The 17,926-nt window shown below is 40.4% G+C and overlaps 2 protein-coding genes across 2 annotated transcripts; both read right to left on the bottom strand.

The window, feature by feature from the left end:
* Positions 1-249: 249 nt before the first annotated feature.
* On the bottom strand, positions 250-6,942 carry LOC126627741 (superoxide dismutase [Mn], mitochondrial-like). Its single transcript, XM_050297271.1, has 6 exons — positions 6,422-6,942; positions 5,984-6,030; positions 5,770-5,895; positions 5,605-5,661; positions 5,088-5,165; positions 250-554 (listed from the first exon to the last, which is right to left on the bottom strand). Exons 1-6 carry the CDS (start codon positions 6,717-6,719, stop codon positions 462-464), a joined length of 699 nt encoding a protein of 232 aa, XP_050153228.1. The 5' UTR covers positions 6,720-6,942; the 3' UTR covers positions 250-461.
* A 174-nt stretch (positions 6,943-7,116) lies between these two features.
* LOC126627740 (UDP-xylose transporter 3-like) lies at positions 7,117-11,070 on the bottom strand. The gene is made up of 9 exons (XM_050297270.1): positions 10,931-11,070; positions 10,651-10,842; positions 9,961-10,108; positions 9,202-9,386; positions 9,018-9,085; positions 8,636-8,768; positions 8,028-8,189; positions 7,674-7,946; positions 7,117-7,545 (listed from the first exon to the last, which is right to left on the bottom strand). Exons 3-9 carry the CDS (start codon positions 10,079-10,081, stop codon positions 7,429-7,431), a joined length of 1,059 nt encoding a protein of 352 aa, XP_050153227.1. The 5' UTR covers positions 10,082-10,108; positions 10,651-10,842; positions 10,931-11,070; the 3' UTR covers positions 7,117-7,428.
* Between the last annotated feature and the right edge of the window lie 6,856 nt (positions 11,071-17,926).

The raw sequence follows: 17,926 nt of genomic DNA, 5'->3' as shown, positions 1-17,926 counted from the left end.
CTTGGATGACGAGGTACCGGGACCTAATTTTGGTATAATAGCATCAGTATCTTTGGTTGAGATGAGTTGAAATTTGAAGCTCTTTATTTTTGGTTATTTTCCTATAATTTTAATATAACTTGGGGTTTTAAGCCCGTTTTCTTCTTATGTGCGGCAAGAAAAAGAAAGTGCGAAAATCACTTTCCGTTCATCACAAACCAACCGGAAACCCCTCAATCATAACAAGAAGCACATTTCAGCCAGAAAATATAGACAAAAGCTCCAATGACATAAGCTTATTGTATCAAACCACCAAATACTGAAACTTCAAAAAACAGAGATTAAATAAGTACGCAAATTCATACACTAATCTGGTTTTCATACACGTGAATACGTGATTAAATAAGCGTCCTCACTTGTCACGTTGGTCGTTTTATTTTTCATCTACTCAACCAGATGCAAATGCGGCCACCTTGTTCGGCTCAAGTGCTTTCTTTCTCGTACACTTCACTGGCATACTTCCAGTTGATGACTTTCCATATGTTCTTCAGATAATCTGGTCTCACATTCTTGTACTGCAACGTGAATAACAGATGCATCTTAATTCATAATTTCATATCAAACGATACGCGAAGAGGATAGCAAGAATGTTGTTTATACCATATTTAGGGCCTCGTATATTTGGGCCTTGGGCCTTGTATTTGGGCCTCACACTAAAGCCCATACTTTGTAAAGGAGGAGGAGCCCCTTATTCTATAAAAGGGGACTCCTACCCTCACAATTGGAGAGGCCTCACTCTCATTCTCACTCTCATAGGCCATTTCTGAAGCCTCTCACCCCCTCTCAGAAGCTCTCACCATCTCCCTCTCTATTCCCTCAAATATAATACAATCAGTGTGGACGTAGCCCAAACCTTGGGGTGAACCACGATAACTCTTGTGTCATTTACATTTTATGCAGATTCACGGTCGGATTTACGTTGTTCCAAGACATCCGGTTTTGTGCATCAACATTTGGCGCCGTCTGTGGGAATGGTACAAAAAGCTATGTCGGTTCTCTCTCAATTTTTCATCCCACCACCGTGAAACCTTCACAACCTCACCATTGTCCATCCACCGTGAATCTGCAAAACCCGATATTGTACTGAAGCACGTTGGTGATGTACGTAAGGAGGCCACTGGCGACGGGGGCGAGACCCCGGCACACCAAACGCTCCCCTCTCACACCCACCTGCTCACCGTATCGTTCATTCTCCATCGTTCGATCAACGCATTCAATCATCATAACCGCTGATCAAAAGCAATGGCTCCGTTTAAGCTCCAAGACTACTAGTCTATATCGTGATCAAAGACGGTCTCCTCTTTGCTATTCATGCTTTCCACGGTATTCCTGTTCTCCACCTCCATACTGTGTAAGATCTCGATCTCACAGTCATGGTTATTATTCTCCTCCAAAACGAAGGGCTTATTCCAGGGAGACAAAGCTATGGCGACGAGGGATCTGCGGGACCCGACGACTAAGCAACAAAATGGAAAGCGTTTGGCAGAGTTCTCAGCTCTCCCCAAACCATCAGCCTGCCTTCCTTTTTAAAGGAAGACCTCAAACGATCAAGAAATGATGAAAAGTAAAGTGGGAGCATCTCAAAGAAAAAGAAACATTGCCTGGTCTACTTTGCAAGAATCATCCACTTCCACTGGAGGTTAAAACAGCTGATCAAAAAGCAGCAGCTTCGGCGAAGCCTAAAGTTGCAGCGAAGGAACAAGTGTTGAGGCTAGGAACACTTGGTGGTTTTCGTTGGTAGCGACGATGTCCTCCTCTGTGACGGATTTGAGGATATGAATGGAAGACCGAGCTCCAGAACTTCCTGCAGTCCGACAGGACCATCAACAACGACGCCAACAGCAACATGCCTATGATTCCAGAAATGACGCCATCAAGCTCGAAGAAGGATGTAGCAAGGGAGACGACAACGGTAGTGGATTCCAGAGACACTCCGCTAGTGGGCCCATGCTCTAGGGCTTTGAAGTCTAGGCCCGATGACACTGGTGGTAGCTTGACTAATGGAGTGACGTCGTTAACCGCTGCAACGTCGTTTCCTGGAAAAGAAGTGACCACCTGTGGGATGTCGCTGACGTCGTCTCCATGAGGCTCCAGCGCGAGCGCCAGTGCGAATGCTAAGCAGGATTCGTCTCCCAAGTCGCCGCTGACTGCCGATAACCAGAAGCGGAAAGAGAGAGCATCGCCGACGACGACGCCGAGTTTCAAAGTGAGGGACTCCCTTACCATCTTGGAGAAGGAGAAACTTTTTTGACTTCATGGACAGCTGGATGATTACTATTGGTGTTTGGGATTGTTCTTCAGAATGACGATGTTGAGCTCGTTGCTGTCAACGATCCCTTCATTACCACCGACTACATGACCCACATATTCAAGTACAACATAGTCAATGGCGCATGGAAGCACCATGAGCTCGAGGTCAGGGACTCCAAGACCCTTCTCTTCGGTGAGAAGCCTATTGCTGTTTTCAGAATCAGGATCCCATAGGAGATCCATGGGGTGAGGCCGGTGCTGACTGTGTTGTTGAGTCTATCGGTGTTCTCACCGACATGCAGAAGGCAGCTGTTACTTTGGCTGCAATTATTACCACAAAATATTAAAAAAAAAAAAAAAAAAAAAAAAAAAAAAAAAAGCAAAAGTAAAAGCAAAAAGGGAAACCTAACGGCATGGCATGGCAGAAAAGCAGCTGTCATTTTAGTGTCCAGCAAGAAAATCATGTGAAGCGGGACAAGCAAGAAAATCATCAACCAGCACATAGGGGACTTGTGGACCATGCAAAAGCAAAAGCAAAATAGAAAAAGAGAAAGCAAAAGAGAAAGCAAAAGTAAGGAATAAACACCTCATCAGAGTGATGTAATTTATTTTCCTTATCTTTCGAAAACATCTGTATAAACCCCATCAGAGGGTTAAAAAAAAAAAAAAAAAAAAAAAAAAAAAAAAAAGGAAAAGCCCAAAACAAATGGGCTGACATGTTGTGGAGGGCAAAGGCCCATAGGCCTGAAATAGCACCAACCAGGTCATCAAAAGTACGCCTAGTACTCCAAATTATACATGAGCACTACTCATGTCATTCATACATAAACATTCATGAGCATCACTCATGACAATCATACATAAACATTCATGATCATCATTCATCTCAACATTCATGAGCATCACTCATGTTAACATTCATGAGCATCACTCATGACAACATCCATGAGCATCACTCATGTCAATCAACATAAACATTCATGAGCATCACTCATGTCAATCAGCTTCAAAAGCTTCATTTACAAGAACTCTAGCTTCAAAGACTTCATTTACGGAGCTCTAGCTTCAAAGCTTCATTTACAAAAGCTCCAGTTTCGAAAGCTTCATTCACAAGAGCTCTAGCTTCAAGCTTCAAAAGCTTCATTTAAAGAGCTCTAGCTTCAAAAGCTTCATTTACAAGAGCTCTAGCTTCAAAGACTTCATTTACAGAGCTCTAGATTCAAAAGCTTCATTTACAAAGGCTCCAGCTTCGAAAGCTTCATTTACAGAGCTCTAGCTTCAAAGCTTCACTTGCAAAGCTTCACCTACAAAGCTTCAGTGCAGGGTATACAAATACCGCCTCCGAACAACCGCCACTTCGGCCCATACATGGATTCAATTTGAAGTCTCCAGCCAACAGACTCTATTGACCGAAGACTTGGGGGACTACATTATGTACCATATATTGGGCCTCAACTGGGCCTCATGAAAAATACTTGGGGGACTTAACCCATTACTTATGTATTAAGGAGCGAACCCTTATTTTATAAAAGGGACTCCCTCACTTTCATTGAAAGATCACCCATCACTTATGTATTGAGGAGTGAGCCCTTATTCTATAAAAGGGAATCCCTCACTTTCATTAGAGAGCACCCATTATTCATGTACTGAGGAGTGAACCCTTATTCTATAAAAGGGACTCCCTCACCTTCAAACGCCACAAGCCAAGCCAACCAAGGCAACATAAGCTACAAGCAAAGCGGCCTCACAACATGTGCTACTTCTAGTTGAGCATCATTTCAGATTGGGCACCGCCTCATATCGAGCATCAGTTACTTCGGCCCACACATGGACTGAATTTCAAGTCTCCAGCCAAAAGACTCTCTTGACTGAAGACTTGGGGGACTACTGTTTATACCATATTTAGGGCCTCGTATATTTGGGCCTTGGGCCTTGTATTTGGGCCTCACACTAAAGCCCATACTTTGTAAAGGAGGAGGAGCCCCTTATTCTATAAAAGGGGACTCCTACCCTCACAATTGGAGAGGCCTCACTCTCATTCTCACTCTCATAGGCCATTTCTGAAGCCTCTCACCCCCTCTCAGAAGCTCTCACCATCTCCCTCTCTATTCCCTCAAATATAATACAATCAGTGTGGACGTAGCCCAAACCTTGGGGTGAACCACGATAACTCTTGTGTCATTTACATTTTATGCAGATTCACGGTCGGATTTACGTTGTTCCAAGACATCCGGTTTTGTGCATCAACAAATGTAATAATACAGACAGCTAACAAGAGCAAACACCACTGACGCGTATTCCACAAAAACAATCATCGGACTTGGTAAAAAGTGATGACGGTTTTAAATTGAATAAACAATAAGCTTGTTTGAGGTCACCGTGGCACTTCAGATGCTAATTCAAGAACTGACAGAAAAAGGATGGAGGCTGTGTACAGACACCAAACATTATAGGAAAACAAGAACGGCGTCACTTCCTTTGTGTCTGAAAGAGAACCTAACTATAAACTTCACCACACGGAAAGACCTATACCCCATAAACAATTCAACTCCAAGGAGCAAAAACTGACTTGTCCTTCACAAAGACAGTTTTAACAACCCTCCTACCTAATCCACTTGTACTCCCGAAGATAAACAATATCTTAGACTTCCAAGGCTCACCAATTGGGCAATTAAGAGAGTGTGTCAATCTGTATTGACTCTTATATACTACACTTACAAACTGATAAGTGAAAATAATTGAAGGATATACATGTTATGAAAATATAGATGATGCAAATCGCCTTTGCTCAAATTTACCTGTAAGTAGTACGCATGCTCCCAAACATCAATACCAAGCAATGGAACCAAAGATGCTCCTTTAGTAACCAATGGGTCCTGTAACAAGTTACTCAAATTAAAGAATATTCAGATGTAACAAAAACCGTAATTGCATGCTGCATATCAGTTAACTACCACGAGTTCTTTGGACAAAGAGATGCAGAACAAAAACCTTCGTAAATCCTAAAGTCATTAAAGTTGAACAACCCTTGAGATGGGGTAACAAGTAAACAAAAAAAATTTCATCATGAGTTCTATGCTGGAGCTAAAGTTTCAGATCAAGTCTAACCGTCATAATCAACAGCCAACAGTAGCCTACATGATTACCAGAAAGAAGATATACCATTCCGTAAGGAACTAATAATGAGGAGTCAATACTACATGTGCTGAGAGGCTATCGTTGTTATCAATGTAAAACAACAGGCAGGATGGATTTGTGCAATTTGAATATCGCTACAAGTAATGTCAGGTATTGAAGTAATATTTTGGGGTTTACCTGATTTGCAGTGGTTTCAACCACAAGTTTCTTCAACTCTTTGTCTAGAGCAAGCCACTGCCAAGAAAGATCAAACGGGCATGTGAACAGGTTGAATATCGATTGAAGCATCTAGTTGAATGACATGGAACAAATACTGTAAAATCAACAAGATGCAAAACTTACCACCCATCCAGAACCCTGCAAAGCAGCGCCTTCTGTGTTGATCTTTTGCACCAATGCATCAAAAGAACCAAAACTCATGTCAATGGCCCAGCCCAGGTTACTATGAGGGGACTCACCTCCACCTTGCTGCCATAAATAAAGCATTACAGTATTAGGCAGACGAACGCTTAATAACAGGCATGTAAGATAGAGAGATACAGAACTATGAACTTACACTAATAGGAGTCAGATTCTTCCAGAAAATTGAGTGGTTGACATGACCTGCGAGAGAAAGGAAATTCCTTTTTGTTAAGATTAGATTATCTTTCGGGCTGCAGGATGATTGCAAATAAGCTAAATCCTGAGATGAACAAGACATCCAAGAACTTGAAACCAAACAATTAAATCAGCACTTTCGATCACGGTAATTAGTATCAGTAGCAGCCTAATTATGGGAAAACTAACACAACGCTACCTAATTGAATTGCTACTTCTAATATCAATTTACTTCAACAAACAATTATAATTCAACAAAATATTTGAACATTTTAATTAATTTAAGCTTTTTTCTTAACAAATTTATACAAAATTTCCTAATCTGAAAATGCAACAAACGAAAACAAATAAATAATTACAAAAAAATAGCAGAGGGATACAGAGAGAGATGTTTGACCTCCGCCATTGAACTTGATGGCGCTCTGCAACTTAACAACGGCAGCAGCGTCGCCCTTGCCGATGGCGTCGTGGAGCTGCTCGAGAGCTTTGTTGTAGTTGGTGATGTAAGCCTGGTGGTGCTTTTTGTGGTGGAGCTCCATGATCTCGCCGCTGATTGCAGGCTCCAGAGCGCCATAGTCATAGGGAAGGTCGGGCAGCGAGAAGGTCTGCAGGCCGCGAGAATGGGCAAGGATTCTGGGCTCGCTCTGGAACCCTGATCGGAGGGCTTTCCTGGTCACGAGAGCTCGGAGAGCCATGGAAATGCTGCTTGCGATGAACTGAGAGGAGAGAGAAAGAGTGAGAGAGAAGGTGAGAGAAATGTGACGAGCGAGAGTGAGACTGTTGGAGTCGGTAGGTGCAAATCTGTGGTATGGGCCAGATATCTTGGGCCTATTTGAGATCCATCATCAAATGAAAATGATTGGGCTTCTCATTATTTGTGGGCTTAATCCAACAACTCCTGCCAAGTTTTTCATTTTGATTTTTAATGGAGGCGATATCGGGGTGGTGGAAGGATTGAATTTGTACATCAGAATGAATGTTCGTAACTAACTAAGCTATAAATTATTTACTTTAGCACCCTTTATGCGAGAGAGTAAATTGCAAGAAAATAGATTTGCGAACAGCGTGGAGTGTATTTGTTGGAAGACCAAATCATCAAAAAAATTCCTTAAAACACAAATGCGTACAAAATTGAACCATATTCTCTTGGCACCTTAGGATTAGTAACAATATTCCATTATATTATATGCATCCCTCACTTGAACTAATTTTCGATGTATCAACTTAATGTAATTCGTAATCAACACGAACACGAACGAAGAAAGGGCGGGACCGACACCCGTTCGAACGAGAGACAGAAGGGTGAAGAATTTTACACCAATAATATTGCCATTGCTCTCTAACAGCTCTATATGCTGCTGCTAGTTCTATCAGGTGTGCAAATGGACGACTGAGTGGTTGCCATCACGCATGCAAATCTTTGTTCGACTTCCATACAGGGCCAATTTGGGGAGTCGAATCAGTTCCTACCCCGCTTCCAGTTTCCACGGCCACCAGAGGATCCGACTCACCTTCCCCTGCCTGAAACCATTTCAAACGAAAAGAGAGGATTTCACACATAACTTCGTTGTTCGATGTTTAAAAAGAATGATTCAATACCTAGAAAGTACGTCGTGCAATTACAGAGATTAAGGAAACTGGGTTAGAACCTGTGATGGCTGCGTTGCTTCTTCAGCAACCTTTTTCTGACCCTCACGAGTGCAAAAGTACGAATATAAAACCATCCCAGCAAGTGCGACGAATATTCCGAGGATGTTCCTCCAGTCAAATGGATCATGAAGCAAAATATAACCAAATGCCAGCACAAGGCATGTCTTTAGATGTCCAAGAACTTGATAGGTGACAGGAGATGTCTTTCCAATTACAAGAAATGTGCTAAAATTTACCGAGACGGAGATCAGGCAGGACATAATTATGAAAACCTGCAAAATCAGAAAGAGAAAACACAATCAGTAATTCTTTTAAAGAAAAGCAGGAAAAAGACAAACTGTTCATATTCTCACCAACACTTGAGTTGTATACTTGAAAGCAAATACATTTTGATTCGTCAAGAACCAATCCAGAAATGGGCCAGTGATTAATAAAGTTCCTGACTGATATGGACATGATTGATACAGGAGTTGCGTTGAAGAAACCTTATACTTCTTCTGGATGGTATTGGTCATCTGAAAGAAACTAGTCAAGGTAACAAAATCAGACAGGCGAAACTACAATATAGCCTCCTACTAAGACCTATCATAAAGACCTTAACAAGGGCGTCCCCATCAGCTCTTTATAATGGAAAGTATTCAGCAATATGAACCGCGAGACCTGAACAGCTTCTATGGTACGTTAAATATGTTTTACAAGACGGAAACAAAATATACGGGAAGTGCTGGTGAATTCTTTTACTGATAAGGAACATACATGCAACTTTTTGCCTAATGCAGTCAAATTCAGAAGTGGTTCAGAGACCATGCATCGATGACATTAGACAATATTATTCAAGAATTCTTAAGTCCCAAGTATTTTCTTTCTTTAATTTTCCAGTGGCGCATGTATCAATGGTTCATATTATAACACAAACTAGACACAGATAACGGTCAAAAAAAGAAAACTCTATTGAGGATACAATTTGAGCAACGCATGTTGTAATAACTGCAAGAAGAGACAAGATACTTCCAAGAGCATTAAGTTGAACATCAGTGACTGTTGCAATCCCAACACCAATGAGGAGAATAAGGAGGGCAATCTGAATGCTCCTACTGCAATAAGAATTAAAGTCAAGATAATACGAGACCAAGTATAGTCTATAGGTAAGGAAATCAGAATATAAGATTATGGATTAATCAATGTTTCAGACTAAAAGCAAGAATAAAAACGCATAATATATAAATATAACATGATTATATATAGGTAACATTGGAAAACGATTGGCTCTGTAACTAGTTTAATATTTTGGATATGCTTGAATGAATCAGTAAATCAGCATCTTAGTCAAAAGAAGGCTAAACCTGAATTTCTTCGCGAGGAAAAGGGTCTCCAATAGTACAGTGCAAGGGATGATTGCTAGCTTAGTCATCTAGAATGCAAGAACAATAGAGGATTTCAGAATTCTAATATTTAGAAAAATGCTGAAACGCCAAAGTTTTTAGAGAAGCTACAAAGTCAAAATACAATTGAAGGAAATAAATGTACCTGATAAAAGCCAACCGAATTGAAGCCCAGGCTCAGATTTAACAGTCCAATTGAGATTCCATTCAGAATGCCAAACCCCGTAACAGTTGTTTGATCAAGGGGTTTGTGTTCAAAGAATTTCATCTTTAAAGCCGCGTGAAGGGAACAAAAGGTGACTAAAAGATGCCAGCTTGTCAAAGTTGTGGCTGCACAAATATGTATAAGAATCTAATCAGTAATCACTTCCAATTCTGATAAACCAAGTAAACACTAACACAATGGCAACTATCTATCACATGTTAACAATAGTGCACTCCAGTAATTTCTCTTCAAAAAAGAACATGAAGTGGTGGGATTTACCAATGGGACCTTTTTGAATTGCTAAGAACCCAAATTATATCTCCTTACTGTATACTGGTTGAATTATATTTTGATGCTCATTAAAGTCGAACTACAAATCGAAAGCAATAAAATGTGGAATCACCAACAATAACCCCAACCATACCCTTTAAAAACAGAACATACACTTACAATTGTTTCAAAAGCTCTAATTTTTTGTTTCTACTTAAGTTCATTGTTCAATAGCAACAACTTCATCAATTTCATTTGTTTTGCACACGAAACCTTCAAAGCTCATCATTCTTACCAAACTTAGATCTCTAAAAATGAAGGCAACCCAGGTAAATCATCATTGAATGAAATACAACACATGGTCCAAATTTTGAAATACCAACAAAAAATAAGGCAACAATGGAGACTATCCAAAAGTGAAAAGCTTACCAAAGGTGAAACCCAAAGAACTGATGAGGGCCTTGTTGCAAATGACAATGGAGACCGATGAGACCACAGAGAGGGTTAACGCTCCCACTGTCCCCAGCTGAAACCTCTCGCCTTCCCCCATCTTCTTTGCCTCCAATCGAACTTCAACCTGTCCACAAACAACCCCAAAAACTCAAAATCCTTTTTCTCGAATAAATGAGAAGAAAAAAACCGCCGAATATCAGTGAGCTCAATGGGAGTAGCACAAACTGCGAAATGGGCAATCATAGAAACAGAGATTAATGGGTTTAGAGGGGATCGCAGTCTCAAACAACCCCGAAATTATAACAATTAAATATTTTTTCTATGAAATGAAACATAAAATGTTATGCAGAATATGAAGCGAACCCGCTAAGAGTGGCAAAATTTCAGAAATGGGCAATCATAGAACTAGAGATTAATGGGATTTGAGGGGATCACAGAATCAAACAACCCCAAAATCTCAAAAATCCAGTCTTTTTACCATAAAATGAGAAACAAAATGCGGAAAATGAAGTGAACTCACTGAGAGTGGCAAAAACTGATAAATGGGCAATCAAAGAAACATATATTGATGGATCTTAGGTCACAAAAACCCCCAGAATCTTAGAAATTCATCATGTTTGTCCATAACTCAGAAGAAAAACAATACAGAATAGCAAGTGAACTCACTAAGAGTGGCAGAAACCGAGAAATGGGCAATCAGAGAACCAGAAGGTGAGTTGTTTGGAAGGGATCAGAGTCTCAGATCTGACGGATGGCTGATATAATTGGACGTTAAAGCCCAGTTAATTGTGCTGTCTGTCTCTGTGATTTGCTTGTGGAACTGGACTGTTGGGGTCGGCTGATTAGAGAGAGATGCACCTAACAATATGCGTCGAACATCAGAAATACAAAATTGAGTGAGAGAGATGAGAGATGAGAGATGGAGAGATGGAGAGAGAGGTCTCACAGCTGACAGAAGTGAGTGTGGTCGGTGGCTTTCGCGTCTCTGTCCTTCTCTTTTCTTGCTGGAGAATGATAGAGGACGCGGACGGTAAAAAAAGCTTTGGCCTTGGGTGGGAGTTACGTACGAAAGATTCTACGGATTCTCTCTCCTCATAATTTTCATCTTGGCATATTTGCTTACGGTATAACGGTGGTTTGCATGATCAATAGAAATCAATATAAATAATTCCTGAGATTGTCCACCATCCATGATTTTGATCATTCCATTAAAAGACAATTTTCAAAGCTTTGTAATTCAATCGTTTCTTAACTAAATTCGATTCATAATATATCAAAATGAAGATAGGAAAGTGTAGAATAAGATTATACCTATTTGGAAGCCCATTGCCGGAGATGGCTGGAAAATAGTCTGAAAGGTGACTGGTTTGTGGGAAAATTGGAAAACTCGCCGGAAACTAGGTAAACTTTAAACGTTCATAACTTCTTCAATACTCAACAAAATCGAGTGATTCAAAAACAAAAATCATACTTCTTAACGAGAAGAAGAGAACGGTACCTTTTCAAAGGTTAACTCATTGTGGTTTGGTCAAACAACAGCTCAAAAATGGCTAACCATTTTCAAGTTAGCCACTTTCGAGCCGTTTTCCGGCCAATCTACGGTCAATTAGTAATCAAGAAAGATGCCATTTTCTTCATCTCGTCGAGAAGTCTGATTTTTCATTTTTGAATCACTCGATTTCGTTGAGTATTGAATAAGTTATGAACGTTTAAAGTTTACCCAATTTCCGGCGAGTTTTCCAGTTTTCCTGCAAACCAATCACCTTTTAGGCTATTTTCCGGCCATCTCTGGCAATCATTGGGCTTCCAAATAGGTATAATCTTGTTCTACACTTTCTTATCTTCATTTTGATATATTATGGGTCGAATTTGATTAAAAATCGATTGAGTTACAAAGCTTTAAAAATTGCCCAAAGAATTTTTAACGGAATGACCAAAATCATGGATGGTGGACAATCTCAGGGACCATTTCTATTAATTTTCAATCTCAGATACCATTTCTATTGATCATACAATCTCAAAGACTATTTTGTATAATAAGCCTTTGCTTACTTGCTCTCCGAACATGTATAGAGCTATCAAATTTTTCTTTGAATTTTAATTCTAGCCAATTAACTTTGTTGGTGTACAAAATCAGTGAGGACTTTGGTACAATAGAAAATGTTAAGTTTATGACCTGCGCTAGATTGCTCCGGTCACTAGTGTGGATAAATATGTAAATGGATAGAGACAGGGAAGCAAACACAAGATGTACGTGGTTTACCCAGATTGGTTACGTCCACGGAGTAGAAGAGTTCTCATTAATTGTGAAGGGTTTACACAAGTACAAAGGTTCAAGCTCTCCTTTAGTGAGTACAAGTGAATGATTTAGTATAAATGATATAAGGAAATATTATGGGAGAATGATCTCCTTTTATAGAAGAGTTTCTAACTTTGTTCTGACATTGACACGTGTCGTGTTGTGATTAGCTTCTGATGTTGACATGTGTCGTGTTATGATTGGCTTCTGATGTTGACACGTGTCGCACTGTGATTGGCCTCCTGGTTTGAGGGAAACTCTTCTAGGTCCTTGACGATATAACGTTGACCGGTGCTCAGTAGTTCGGGATTGGTCAAGTATGGTACAAACAGTGCTCCCCTAAGTTCCCGAGTGAGGGAAGCTCTTCAGTTGGGGACTTGCAAGATCCAAGCCGCTGAGTAATCACGAAACTTCTAAGTACCGAAGTGTGGTATCGTATTCACTTGCCTTATCTGTCTCATAGGTAGATGTGGTATCTTTTCTGGAAGTATTCTTCATCCAGCCATGGGTGGTATCTTTAACCGGTGGAAATGCACAAGGTAATGCATCAATTTTACTTTAAGCTTACTTGTAGTTTCAGGCTTGGTCAAGCGCGATACAAACCCTATAGTAGGAGTCCCCCAAGTAGGCCTAGCATTTTGGACCCAACCTGTTAACCCGACCCGACCCGACCCGTTAATATTTGTATTTGGGTGGATGCTTAACGGGTTGGGTCACTAATGGGTGAACCCGTTAAATAACGGGTCACTTTGGGTCAACCCGTTAGACCCGTTAGCACATGTTAGTTGATGATATTTTAGTAATTTTAGTAAAATCTTAATAACAAAAAATAAACTTTATGCAAATAATAATAATAATAATAATAATTGTTAACGGGTGTTAACGGGTTAGGTTCGGATGACCCGTTAACTTAACGGGTCGGGTTAAACCCGACACAAACCTAATAAACCCGACCCGTTTACAGGTCTACCCCCAAGTCGCCGAGCTAGGAGATTTGCCAAATGAGGTAACAGACAAAGTAAGCAATCAGACTTCCAAGCAAGTAACCTGGATCGGAGGTTCGACTTCGGCTTTCGGTTGATTGTTCTCATTCTCCTTGTCTCGTAAACAACAACAAGGATAAGGAAAAGCAAATGGAGAAGAGATGATATGAGATACTTTTGCTTTTGAAGAAGTAACTTTCCACATGCTTATTCTTGAACTAGGCTGGAGGGTTTTCTGGTTTCTTCCAGAGTATAAGGCCGACTCAAGAATTTGAGAGTCAAAACAAGTCCATCAAATCTAGAGTACGTTCGACCTTAATGATATGAGATACTTTTGCTGTCGACAAAGTAGTGGGTGTGGTATGGCGAGGTTTTACTCTTTGGTGATGGTGTAAGCGAAAGGTTGTTGAAGCTTCTCGAGTTATTCGGATAGGGCAGCAATGCTGGGTTTGGATTTAATTTAGACTCCTCTGTCTGGGTTATGTGGTTCTGCAGGAAAGGCATCGTGCTGTAGTGATCTGTTCTAGCTCATCATTGATCCTTCTACTTCAATCTCTTACATCATTTGTCCCCGATGCAGGAGTGGAATGCAACCTTTGCATTTAAATAGTCATTCAGAGCACTACTTCTCAGCTACTCATCCATGCATGGCAGCTTAAGTGTAAAGCGTCAATATCGTATCAATTGTTCTGAGGTATTTGTCGAAGGACTTCGTGACCTTGACAACAGTTGAGGATGAGTACTCGAGAGCAATGTTAGGCAAACAACCATGCAAAGATTCTGGGCAATTAGTTCCAGATTGGAAGTTTGATTTTAGGTTCCGACTGATTGTGTTTTTTCTCTTTGTCCTGTAGGTAAGAGCAAGGACAAAGGAAAAGACAGGGAAAAAGCATGATATGGGATACTCTTACTTTTGACCCTGATGATATGAGATACTCTTGCTCTGGTGTGGCTGGTTTGCATAGATATTATTGAGGGGGAAGAAAACTGAGTATTTCGAGAGACTTCGTTGGGAGTGTCTTCTCAAATATGAGGAAGGGTTGAGCATTTTTGCAGGTCTGCCTGTCCGTGAAGGATGGAGGTCGACATATGTAAGAGTCTCCCTAACAACAAGTAGTAATGTTATTCCTTTACCCTTCTTGGTCATAGCAATGTAGTGGGAGCTGCAAGCTTTACATGTTTTAACTTTGTCAAAGCATTTTGAAAAAGTGGTCTGTAGTATCTGGAAAACTAATGTTGCGTGTGAAGATTGCAGACAAGCTTCATCCAAGGAAATCTGGCTCTCGAAGTTCTGAGAGCGGTGCCTCTTCGGTTTTCGAACAAGTAATCCTGTCGGGGATCTGGCTCTCGAGATTCAGAGAACGGTGCCTTTTCGATTTTTGAGAAAACAATCCTGTTGGGAGTTTGGCTCTTGAGATTCGGAGAGCAATGTCTCTTCGATTTTTGAGAAAGTAATCATGTTGAGAGTCTGGCTCTCGAGATTCGGAGAGCGATGCCTCTTCGATTTTTGAGAAAACAATCCTGGTGGGAGTTTGGCTCTCAAGATTCGGAGAGTTGTGTCTTTTCGATTTTTAAGCAAGTAATCATGTTGGGAGTTTGGCTCTCGAAATTTGGATAGCAGTGACTCTTCGATTTTTGAGCAAACAATCTTGTTGGGAGTGTTTTCTCGAATATGAGTAAAGGTTGGGCATTTTTGCCAATCTGCCTTGCCACAAAGCATGGAGGTTGACACACATAGGGAATTTCCAGTTATCAAGCTTTGCTTCATTTCAACGTATTGTGTTAAATACACCAATGCCTTTTTCACTAAGTTCTTTGAATTTTTTCTTTTGTTGAAGCTTGTATGTTGAAGCTTTGTGAGTGAAGCATGTATGTTGAGGTAGTGCTCCCTTAATTTTCCAAGTGAGGAAAACTTCTCGGTTGGAGACTTGAAAAATCCAAGTCACTGAGTGGTCGTGAGACTTCCGAGTATCAAGGTGCAGTAGCATATAATAGGAGTCCTCAAAGTCTCCGGTCGAGGGAGTTGACGAATGAGGCATTTCCTTTCTAAGTGGTAGCCCAAAATTCATCCTTCATATATATTTGTTATGAAAGTTGTTAGGCCTAAAGAAGAGGAGGCCTAGACAATTTTTTTTCGAATTTTCGAATTTCTGAAAGAAAAAAAAAATATATATATATATATATTGCTTCACACTATCTTAATCAAGATAGTGTGAAGCTTTGTAGGTGAAGCTTTTGTAAATGAAGCTTCTGTGGTGGGTGAAGCTTTTGTTGGTGAAGCTTTTATGGGTGAAACTTTTGTAAGTGAAGCTTTTGTGGTGGGTGAAGCCTTTGTTGGTGAAGCTTTTGTTGGTGAAGCTTTTATAGGTGAAGCTTTTATGGGTGAAGCTTTTGTAGGTGAAGCTATTGTGGGTAAAGCTTTTATGGGTGAAGCTTTGGAGTTGAAGCTTTGGAGTTGAAGCTTTGTAGGTGAAGTGTTTGTGTTGAAGCTTTGGAGTTGAAGCTTTGTAGGTGAAGTCTTTGTGTTGAAACTTTTGTAGGTGAAGCTTTGGAGTTGAAGCTTTGTAGTTGAAACTTTGGAGTTGAAGCTTTTGTTGGGTACCATGAATTGATTTTGCTTCACACTATCTTGATCAAGATAATGTGAAGCTTTTGAGAATTTGTAGTTGTCCTCCATTGATGAAGCTTTTGTGGTGAAGCTTTGTTGGGTACCATGAATTGATTTTGCTTCACATTATCTTGATCAAGATAGTGTGAAGCTTTTGAGAATTTGTACTTGTCCTCCATTGATGAAGCTTTGTTGAATTTCCCAATTTCCTTTTTTTTTTTGGGAAAATTAGAAATTTAAAAATGTGGGAGAGACAACATATACAAATTTTACTTCCACACTGTTGAGTAAGAGATTGTGATGCAAGTCACACCTTGTAGTAGTCGAAGGTTTGGATGAACCATATAAATTGAATTTGCTTCGAATAGTCTTGATCAAGAGTGTGTGAAACTTTCTACGATTTGTATTTACCTTTCATTGATGAAGCTTTTGTTGGCACCATAAATTGGTTTTACTTCACACTGTCTTGATCAAGAGTGTGTGAAGCTTTTGAGAATTGTGGTCGAACTCCTTTGATGAAGCTCTTGTTGGCAACATAAATTGGTTTTGCTTCACACTGTCTTGATCAAGAGTGTGTGAAGCTTTTAAGAATTGTTGTTACCTTCCATTGATGAAGCTCTTGTTGGCATCATAAATTGGTTTTGTTTCATACTGTCTTGATCAAGAGTGCGTGAAGCTTTTGAGAATTGTGTTGCCCTCCATTGATGAAGCTCTTGTTAACACCATAAATTAGTTTTGATTCACACTGTCTTGATCAAGAGTGTGTGAAGCTTTTTAGAATTGTGGTTGAACTCCTTTGATGAAGCTCTTGTGGCACCATAAATTGGTTTTGCTTCACACTGTCTTGATCAAGAGTGTGTGAAGCTTTTGAGAATTGTGGTTGCCCTCCATTGATGAAGCTCTTGTTGGCACCATAAATTGGTTTTGCTTCACATTGTCTTGATCAAGAGTGTGTGAAGCTTTCTACGAGTTGTAGTGTTTGCATTGTTACAGAGAAAAAAGGTCTGAAGCAGATGCAAGAAGGTTGAATAGCTTGATCTTCGTTTGTCATGCACTGAAGTTGTTGTTGGCTTGCAATAAGACTTTGTTGGTGACTATAACTCTTGTTGGGCATAAGTGCTCCCCTAGTTGAGTTGTCAAGCTTGAGGATTTTTTATTATTTGTGAATGCTAGGAGTTCACATGTACAAGTTGTAGCACTCGTCTTCTGATAAGTGGAATGAATGGTGAGTTGCTTTCATCACTTGGTTGGTGGTACGAAGGTGAGTTCCTTCTTCACCTGGTTGGTGGCATGAATGACAAGTTGCCAAATGATATTAGAGTACAGGTTGTACATTTCATCATCTGGTTTGTGGTATGAAGAAGATTACGGGTGGTATATTTCATCACCTGGTTGGTGGCATGAAGATGAGTTACTTCTTCACCTAGTTGGTGGCATGAGTGGCAAGTTGCCAAATGATATTAGAGTACCGGTTTGTACATTTCATTACCTGGTTTGTGGCATAAAGGAGAGTACGGGTTGTACATTTCATCACCTGATTGGTGGCATGAAAGAGAGTACAGGTTGTACATTTCATCACCTGGTTGGTGGCATGAAGGAGAGTACGGGTTGTACATTTCATCGCCTGATTTGTGGCATGAAGATGAGTTCTTTCTTCACCTGGTTGGTGGCATGAGTGGCATGAGTGGCAAGTTGCCAAATGATATTAAAGTACGGGTTGTACATTTTATCACCTGGTTGGTGGCATGAAAGAGAGTACGGGTTGTACATTTCATCACCTGGTTGGTGGCATGAGGGAAAGTACGGGTTGTACATTTCATCACCTGGTTGGTGGCATGAAGATGAGTTCCTTCTTCACCTAGTTGGTGGCATGAGTGGCAAGTTGCCAAATGATATTAGAGTACAGGTTGTACATTTTATCACTTGGTTGGTGGTATGAATGAGAGTACATGTTGTACATTTCATCACCTGGTTGGTGGCATGAAGATGAGTTCATTCTTCACATTTCATCACCTGGTTGGTGAAAATAAGGGCAAGGTGTCGATGCACATT

This window comes from Malus sylvestris, chromosome 7 (assembly GCF_916048215.2).
Source record: "Malus sylvestris chromosome 7, drMalSylv7.2, whole genome shotgun sequence".
In the NCBI taxonomy this organism is placed as follows: domain Eukaryota; kingdom Viridiplantae; phylum Streptophyta; class Magnoliopsida; order Rosales; family Rosaceae; genus Malus; species Malus sylvestris.
This window is presented reverse-complemented; position numbering and strand designations above follow the sequence as displayed.